The sequence below is a fragment of the Tasmannia lanceolata genome, unplaced genomic scaffold, assembly GCF_043159265.1.
Source record: "Tasmannia lanceolata isolate RefF3 unplaced genomic scaffold, GAP_Taslan_0.1 ptg000006l, whole genome shotgun sequence".
In the NCBI taxonomy this organism is placed as follows: Eukaryota; Viridiplantae; Streptophyta; class Magnoliopsida; order Canellales; family Winteraceae; genus Tasmannia; species Tasmannia lanceolata.
Genome location: NW_027518683.1, coordinates 122782 through 132814, shown reverse-complemented (window position 1 = coordinate 132814; position 10033 = coordinate 122782). Strand labels below are relative to the sequence as shown.

Sequence of the window (10033 nt, the reverse complement as noted above, 5' to 3'; positions counted from 1 at the left end):
TGACAGGCCCTTAGATAGATAGGGTGTGTACAAAAAATCAGTTCCATTGGAGCATCCTAACCCATCCAAAAGTGGATGGCAAAATGGACAGACATCGTTTGCCACAAATCTGCCCATTTTTGCCCTCTGCTTTTCGAGGGGTTAGGATGATCCAATGGAGCTGACTTTTGGTACACACCCTATCTATGATGGGGCCTTGCAAATGAATGGTTTGGATCACCACAAAAAATGTGGGACCCATGTGTTTGGGCCCTCAAGCTCATATAAGCTATATGAGCTTCAAGCTCACAATCATTTTCCTCATATATATATATATATATATATATATAAGAATAGAGTTCCTAAGGTGTCACCTCATATAGCTTATATGAGGTGGCGCTCACAAAACATAAGGGGCCCACATTGTTTGGGTGATCCAAACCATTCATTTGAATGGTCCTCAGATAGATAGGGTGTCCAAAAAATATCAGATCCATAGGATCATCCTAACCATTCAAACTATGGAGGCAAAAAATGGACTAATTTGTGAAGGTTTATACATGTCCATTTTACCTCTACAAATCGTAGGGTTGGGATGATCCTATGTTAAAAGCATAAAGGAGAGGGTAGGATTGAAAATATGTGAGTTGAATGGGTGCATTTGTTAAAAAAAGTCAAAAAAAAGTGATGTGTAATTCTCATAGAATTTTCAAAAAAATCAAAAAATTCTCTTCTTTTCCATCCAGCTTATATATATACTAGTAAAAAACCCCGTGCGATGCACGGGCCAACCAAGAACTGTACGGACCACGTCGTAGGTTGATCCAAACCGTCGATGTGATGGAACACAACATAAATAGGTTGTGCCCCAAAATCATTTCCGTAGGCTGATCCTAGCCCTCCATTCTATAGAGGTTTCCATAATTCCTCTTAAATCGGATGGTTAAGATCACCCTATAGATTTTTTTATTAAAAAGCCATAAAGGAGGGGGGAAAGATTGAAACTATGTGGCTTTAATGGGTGCCTTTGTTAGAAAGCATAAAGGAGGGGGTAGGATTGAAAATATGTGGGTTGAATGGGTGCATTTGTTAAAAAAAGTCAAAAAAAGTGATGTGTAATTCTCATAGAATTTTCAAAATATTCAAAAAATTCTCTTCTTTTCTCTTTTGCTATATATATACTAGTAAAAATCCCCGTGCGATGCACGGGCTGGCAAAGAACTGTACGAACCACGTGATAGGTTGATCCAAACCGTCCATGTGATGGAACACAACATAAATAGGTTGTGCCCCAAAAATCATTTCCATAGGCTGATTCTAGCCGTCCAATCTATAGAGGTTTCCATAATTCCCCTTAAATCGGATGGTTTAGATCACCCTATAGATTTTTTATTAAAAAACCATAAAAGAGGGGGGTAAGATTGAAATTATGTGGCTTTAATGGGTGCGTGCGATGCACGGGCCGACAAAGAACTGTACGGACCACGTCATAGGTTGATCCAAACCGTCCATGTGATGGAACATAACATAAATAGGTTGTGCCCCACAAATCATTTCCGTAGGCTGATCCTAGCCCTCCAATCTATAGATGTTTTCATAATTCCTCTTAAATCGGATGGTTAAGATCACCCTATAGATTTTTTATTAAAAAACCATAAAGGAGGGGGGTAAGATTGAATTTATATGGCTTTAATGGGTGCCTTTGTTAAAAGCATAAAGGAGGGGGTAGGATTGAAAATATGTGAGTTGAATGGGTGCATTTGTTAAAAAAAGTCAAAAAAAGTAATGTGTAATTCTCATAGAATTTTTAAAAAAATCAAAAAATTCTCTTCTTTTCCATCCAGCTTATTATAGTACTAGTAAAAAACCCGTGCGATGCACGGGCCGACAAAGAACGGTACGGACCACGTGATAGGTAGATCCAAACCGTCCAGCCGACAAAGAACGGTACAGACCACGTGATAGGTTGATCCAAACCGTCCATGTGATGGAACACAACATAAATAGGTTGTGCCCCAAAAACCATTTCCATAGGCCGATCCTAGCTCTCCAATCTATAGATGTTTCCATCATTCCTCTTATCTTAAATCGGATGGTCAAGATCACCCTATAGTTTTTTAATTAAAAAATCATAAAGGAGGGGGGTAAGATCGAAATTATACGGTTCTAATGGGTGCCTTTGTTAAAAGCATAAAGGAGGGGTAGGATTGAAATTATATGATCTAATAGGTGCCTTTGTTAAAAGCATAAAGGGGGGGGTAGGATTGTAATTATATGAGTTGAATGGGGGCATTTGTTCAAAAAAGTCAAGAAATGTGAGGTGTAATTCTCACGGATTTTTCAAAAAAATCGAAAAAACTCTCTCTTTTCATCCAGGCTTATTATAGTGTATATATATATATATATATATTTATGAGGAAACTGTTGGTGAGCTTAAGCGCACCAAACTTATGGTGCGCTTAAGCTCCCCAATCACATGGGTCCCACATTTTGGCAGGTGATCCAAACCATTCATTTGCAAGGCCTTATCATAGATAGGGGGTGTACCAAAAATCAGCTCCATAGGATCATCCTAACCCCTCCATTTGTGGAGGACAAAAATGGGGCAGATTTGTGTCTGTCCATTTTTGTCCTCCACAAATGGAGGGGTTAGGATGATCCTATGGAGCTGATTTTTGGTACACCCCCCATCTATGTAAGGGACTTTCAAATGAATGCTTTGGATCATCCTAACAAAGTGGGCCCCCATGTGATTGGGCGCTTAAGCTCACCATAAGTTTGGTGAGCTTAAGCGCACCAACAGTTTCCTCTATATATATATATATATATATATATATATATATATATATATATATATATATATATATGAGGAAAGTGTTTCTAGTCGGCCGACTAGAGATCATTCTCTAGTCCGCCGACCAAAAACACATGGGTCCCACATTTTTTGTGGTGATCTAAAGCATTCATTTGATAGACCTCATCATAGATAGAGTGTCCACAAAAAAATCATCTTAATCCTTCGATTTGTGGAGTTAAAGAATAGACAGATTTGTGGCGGTTTATAGCCGTCCATTTTAAGCTCCTCAAATCATAGGGTTGGGATGATCTTATGTAGCTAATTTTTTGTGGACACCGTCTCTATGTCAGGGCCCATCAGATGAATGCTTTGCATCACCCAAAAAATGTGGGACCCATGTGTTTTTGGTCGGCGGTCTAGAGAATGATCTCTAGTCGGCCGACTAGAAACACTTTCCTTATATATATATATATATATATATATATATATATATATATATATATATATAATTTTATTTTTCTTTTTTTTTTTCGGGGCAGCTTCTACTCACTTAAGGTGCTGCCTTATTGTAATACAATGAGATTCGTTCGTTACCACAGAGTAGGTGCTATGATTTGAACCTCCTATGATTTTAAAACCTCTCCAATCATCCCATCTTAAACTTCCAATAATACTTATTTCCTGTCATTCAGGCCCTGTTCGTTTGAGATTATAATAACTGATGGTGAGACCCCAAACCGATTATCGGACTCAAAATTAATGCAATTTGAGTCCAATAATCGGTTTGAGGACTCAGCATCGGTTGTCATAAACTCAAACAAACAGGACCTCAGTGTGGACAGCTGACTGAATATAGATTATTAATATCATGTTTAAGGACAAATATTTATACCTTATTAGATGTTGAGATTAGGTGATTTGTATGATTTTTGGGTCATATGAAATCCAAAGCAAGGCTGATTTTTCTTGTCTCTCCTCGATGTACTTGCACATTTCTTTGTATTTCTCCTCTCTCTGGCATTGACACAAACGTGTCTTCATAGGGTGTTTTTTTAGCTCAATTATTTTTCCAAGCTAGTAATAATGTGTGTAATTTGGACAAAAAAAAAACAAACAAAGGGAAGGGTCTAGGTAGGTGGGTCAATCCCCGCTACAGTTATTTTATATGTACATGATTCGATTCACCTTCCTTCCTGGAACTCATCATCTCTTGTCATTTTTCATTGGCATTGACTTGAGGCGCTGACTGAGAAACAGACAAAGAAGGGCAGCTTTTACAAAGGTTATTACCATCAATTCTCTAGGTAATTGAGCAAAAAGTTGTTTTGAAATGGTGTATGAATTGGAACGTCTTCTGTTGGCGCGTTTAGGTTGGTGGGTCAAATGTTACATCCGCCGGAGTGACCATGAGGGAAAGACTTGATAGGGAGACTTTGTGAGGCCCCGAACACTCCTTCCTATTATTAGGTACGGGAGGTAGGAGTAGTGTGGCCCCCTTTGTCTCTACGCGGAATTGATGGTTTGGAGTTGATTGTGGCGCAATTGCGCTGTCTTGTAGTGTGCAACTCCAATCCAATAAGAGCAGTAGCTGTGGTTGGACAAAATGTGGGACCACGCGTCATTTGTTGGATGTCCTGGATGGAGGTCACGGGCGTGCTCCAACATGAGTTGCCAAAAAGAAGACCCAATTCTTGACAGAGAAAGACGCTACCATTTACGTATGGGGTCTTGAAGTAAGTAACCTATAAGTAGAGTTGAGAGATTGGTTTGAGTTAGTGGAGGAAATAGTTGTGTGAAATACAACCCCATCTCTATGGGCTATGGCTATCCTACATTCACACCTCTTCCTCCTCTTCTCTCTCACCTCCACATGTCTTCTCTGTGCGTTTGGACTAGTGGTCACTGAAAGCTATTCTCACGTCGTCAAAGTGTCCTCTCTGCAACCACCCACAATCTGTTCCGCACCCAAAGGTTAACAACATACTCGATCGCCACTTACTTTTTTTTAATCCTTTTTCTTTTCCCTGTTTCTGCGCTAGTTACTTATATATGTATATATTTTCGTCTCAGGTTCCAATCATCATCATCATGAGCATCAGAAAGGCATGCTTAAACTGAAGCACCGTTATGGACCCTGCTCCCCCTTTGGCCGTCGTACTCCCCTCCAAAACCTGAAGCAAGATGAATCCCGAGTCTACTCGCTCCAATCCCGATTCAAGCAGGCACGAGTCAAGAAGACGACGACTAGTACCCTCCCGGCTCATCTGGGTACTTCCCTCAGTACGGGCAATTACATCGTGACCATCGGATTGGGCACGCCTTCAAGTGAGATGAGCGTGGTGTTCGACACCGGTAGCGACCTCACTTGGATCCAGTGCCAGCCCTGCACCCAATGCTACGCTCAGCAAGACCCCATTTTCAACCCTTCAAATTCATCCACCTATCACAATATACCCTGCTCCTCCCCAGACTGCTCTCAACTCTCTTCTGCCACAGGCAGCCCCACCGGCTGCTCCTCCTCTACATCATGTCTCTACAGCACCTCCTACGCAGACGGATCCTCGTCTAACGGCTTCTTCGCCCGCGACACCCTCTCTTTAACACCCTCCGACGTCTTCCCCAATTTCACATTCGGTTGCGGTCAACAAAACAATGGTCTTTTCGGCACCACCGCCGGTTTGCTGGGCCTCGGCCGAAATGGCCTCTCTTTAGTTTCTCAGACTGCTAAACAATATGGCGGCATTTTCTCTTACTGTCTCCCCACAACGTCCAGCTCCACTGCAGGATATCTCAAGTTTGGGGCTGCGGCCTCCAACGCCTCCTCCGTGAAATTCACGCCGCTGTTGAAAAACCCCAATGCACCCTCCTCCTTCTACTTCCTCCAGATGGTCGGAATAAGCGTGGGTGGACAAGCATTGAATATCACCCCCTCCACTTTTGCCGCTCCTGGAACCATCGTCGACTCTGGTACTATCATCACTCGCCTCCCGATGTCGGCCTACGCTGTCCTCCGCTCAACATTCCGGGAATTCATGTCCAATTACACCATGGCTCCTGCCTACCAGATATTCGACACCTGCTATGACTTCAGCGGACTAGATACTGTCAACATTCCAACGATAGTGTTGCATTTTGGGGGAAATGTGAACGTAGATGTGGGCATGACGGGAATTTTATACTTTCCGACCCAAACACAGAATTGCCTAGCCTTTGCGGCCAACACCGATCCAACTGACCTCACCATCATTGGGAACAGGCAGCAGCGAACTCTCCAGGTTGTTTACGACTTGAAGAGCAACAAGATTGGCTTTGGGCCTGGAGGTTGTATGTAGCTCATAAAATCCAACGGAACTCCGCCCATTTCTATTTTTTAACCCCAAAAACAGGAAATGTGTGGGCATAAGTAAATAGACACTCTCGCGCAGGCACGTACGCTTTAAGTGAAGGTTCACTTTCAATCCCGTGTCCATTTGGGATACGAAACTTCGTGAGCTTGAGAAAAAGGTGGCCCCTTTTTAGGCCAATATTTACACCGCTTGCATATCATATCACAGTGAGCCGTGTTGCAAATTTTCTCTAGTGTCTAATAAGTAGATTGTTTGCGTTAGTTTCTTTGGAGTATATTAGAAGAATCCATTGGTTTTTTAATAAATAGCGGCTCCTCTTGGTTAAGTGTGGCATTCCTAAAATTGTACTACTCCTTTGCAAAATCTTAAGGACCGTTTGGTTCAGCAGATTTTAGAATATTGGGTTTCCTCAAAATTGTAGAAGGAGACTAGCCGTCGTTTTCTGATATCTCGCCAGCAAGAGAATAGGAGATCATCCCATGTTTCCAGCTTTTAGAAATCTAAGGATGGGGGAGAGATTTATGAAACCTGGATTTCTTAAAATCCAAGATTCTAGAGAGAAGCGAAACAAATGGTCTGCTTCTTCACTTCTCTCCCATCCAGGAATTTTAGGAAATCCAAGATTCTAATATCCACGTATCTAAACAGCCCCTTGCTCTTTTCAACTTATTCCATTTTCAATGTTTTCCCCTTGAGGGACAGATCATATGTGTGTACTTGTTCCACAACAAATTAGTGAGTGCACACTTTCGACATAGCAAATTAATGCATCTTGAAGATAGACACTATGAAGCCCTCTTGTGCTAAGATTTCGATCTACACAAAAAAGTCAAATCCACCTTAAGAAAAAGGTTTATAGCAGGTGCCACAATAGAATAAGTTCATCTCATCTATTGATTATTTTCATTGTCATCGTTAGGTGATCATACTGATTACATAAAAAATTACAATGATTGCATTATATTCTCATAATTATATATGGGAAATGATTTATTGCCCTTTTTCTTACCTAGGTGTATAGCACTCAAAAGGTCCCATAAATTTGGTCCTTTTGATCTTTTGTTTTTGAAATAATTTGAAATCCCAAAGTTTTATAAAAACCTTTTAGAAAATCAAATTAAAATCTTCATCAGAACCAAATCTGACAAGGATTGTAGACTCGCCACCTAGGAATGGGCCTAGAACCCTTAATTGACTCTATAAAAGGCTTAGATTTAACCAAATCACTAGGTTGTGCTAGGTTACGTGAGTGGAAGGTGTTTGGCACCACTCATGCCTAGAGAACCCTGATCTTAAGGATCAGATCTACAAGTTTTGAAAGAATCTACTGAAATTTCTCATTATTTAGCTTCTGTTCTAAAAAATCCAACAGAACTCCGCCCATTTATATTTTCTAACCCCAAAAATAGGAAATGTGGGGGCATAAGTGTCACGCGCCCAAGCCACACACATACTCATACATATTCATAACACAATGTTTAAGGGTACGACAGCGCCGTACACCTACAAAGCAAGCTTCACAAGTGTACAAGGCTAGCTAAGCAAATATCAAAAGCATCTGCAATAATCTAAATAATCAAATTTAATTGTCTTACATTCATCAAATGATCAAATCTCAATTTCTTTCCAAATCTCTCATCTAACCCAATATCCCAATATCCCATAAAATCAAAGTAACGGAATGAAATGACACAGTCTCAATAATCCTAATAATACTCACTGTCTAAAAAATGTAAAGTACTGAAAGATAACAAAAATGAAAAATCAGATATCACTGCCACGCCTCCCCGCCGACTCTACGAGGATCAAACTCTGAAAATGTTAATATAACCACAGTCAGCTGAAAAGCACAGTACATAATAACGCACTACAAAAGTGGGGTCATTGCATGCTACAAAGGAAAGGTTCACAACTAAATGAAAAGGATTTAAGCCACAAGTGAAGTAATTAACACAAGTTCAATATTGAGGAGTAAGGTTCATATAGGCATAGGTCAAAGTGTCACAACTAAAGAGTCACACTGTTCAAAAGATCAAAGGCCAATAATGAATAAAGTAGGTACATGCTACACAAGGCATGGCTAATCACAAGAGCTGCTTAGAAGCAAAGTTCATAAAGATGTCTCATAATGTCACCACGAAGGGAGTCATAGGTTCACTAAGGAAAACTCATATAGGTACGATACCACCCCGAGATCATCGGCTTAGTCCAAAAAGCAAGTTATTTTTACCCGACTGCCCACGGGTCCATAAAGCAAGTTATTTTCACCCCGATTGCTCACGGGTCCACAAAGCAAGTTGTTTTCACCCCGACTGCTCACGGGTCCACAAAGCAAGTTGTTTTCACCCTGACTGCTCACAGGTCCAAAAAGCGTGTTATTGCTTACACCGACCGCCCACGGTGTCGGAACTAGTTCCTGGGTTCACATACCTGTCGACAGGGCCAACGTTTACCCCCCATTGGCGGGATCACAGTTCTTATGTTCACATATAGGCCAAAGACTGTGCCCCACTGGCGGGGGTTTTTTTCTGAGTTCACATAACCTAAGCCTCTCAACGGGTGTTCACAGTTCAAAGAAAGGTGTTCAAAGTTCAAAGTGGTGTTTCACATTAGTTCCAAAGTGGATTCATATAGTAGAGGATGTCTAATAGTTCAAAGATTAATATCGTTAGAAAAATTGAAAAGGGGGTTCACAACTCCAAATTATTCGATCTGAAATATATACTAAATAATAGGGTTCAATAGAGTTCATACGACATTCAAAGATAGTAATTCAAATGGATTTTTCATAAGGTTGTCAATGTAGATGGTCACACACTGGTCAAAGCTCATAAGTGTGAAGTAATCACAAGTGGGTTTTCACAAAAGTTTCATATATTGGGAAAAGCATTCAATGTAAGTCTCGTTGCCATAAGATTCAATAGATTTCAAACAATAACGGAATTACCATGCAAGACCCAAGTCAAGTCTAACGTTTATCAATGGCTCCAAAGATTCATAGAGTTAGGGATTCACAATCAACAATGGCATAGTATTCGAAAGGTAAATCGCGGCACTAAAGTAGTACAAAATTACGTACCTCGAATGACGACTATATATCCCTTCAACAATTTCTAGGGCACAATACATATCCCAAACAATGGAATATATATCAGTAAATAGGCCTAAGATAGTGTCCAAAGCAGTGGTTAAAACCTCCCAAAATTAAGAAAAATACTACAAAATTTTCACTGGGTTTGGAAGTCTGGCACTATTCATAGGATGCTCGCATCACTATTCATCGGACGCCCGACACTATTTATCAGACGCCTCTGAGACTTTCAGAGGAAAACTCACACTCTCGGGTTCTCGATTTACTATTCATTGGAAGCCCGACACTATTCATCGGACGCCCGCAGCACTATTCATGACTGGTTTTTGCAAAAATTCCAGATTCGCCCCGATTTTTCCAAAACTTCAACAGACCATAACTTTTTCGTTTTAGCTCTGATTTCTGCATGGTCGAATCCGTTTGACTCATATCGACGAGATAAATCCACCTAAATCAATTACATGCCCCGAATCGGTATGAATAATTACTGTAAAATAATCTAATCTTTTAGGTTAAACTTTCTAAAACTAAAATTCTATGACATAAAGGCCAGATCTTGGGTTCATTGAGGATTGAAGGGCGATACCAAACCCATGGAATCCAAGATCAGTCAAAGGGTTCTTATTCTAAGTCATATCGATCTCAAATCATATCTTTTAAATACTTTAATCCTTATTTTAGTGTTCTTAACATGTTAAATCTTATGTAGAACACAAATCTTACCTTGAATCGCGTTCTCTCTTCTTGAATCGCGTTCTTCATCTCTTTCTCCTCGTAGACCTTCTCTTAGGGCTGCAAAGACAGTTTAGGGTTCTGAAT

General features: G+C 40.4%; 1 protein-coding gene across 1 annotated transcript; it reads left to right on the top strand.

Annotated features, from left to right (window-relative positions):
- The first annotated feature begins 4522 nt into the window (after nt 1-4522).
- LOC143879132 (aspartyl protease family protein At5g10770-like) lies at nt 4523-6448 on the top strand. The gene is made up of 2 exons (XM_077381319.1): nt 4523-4747; nt 4847-6448. The coding sequence occupies exons 1-2, from the start codon at nt 4597-4599 to the stop codon at nt 6106-6108; spliced, it is 1413 nt and encodes a 470-aa protein (XP_077237434.1). The 5' UTR covers nt 4523-4596; the 3' UTR covers nt 6109-6448.
- The last annotated feature ends 3585 nt before the right edge of the window (nt 6449-10033 follow it).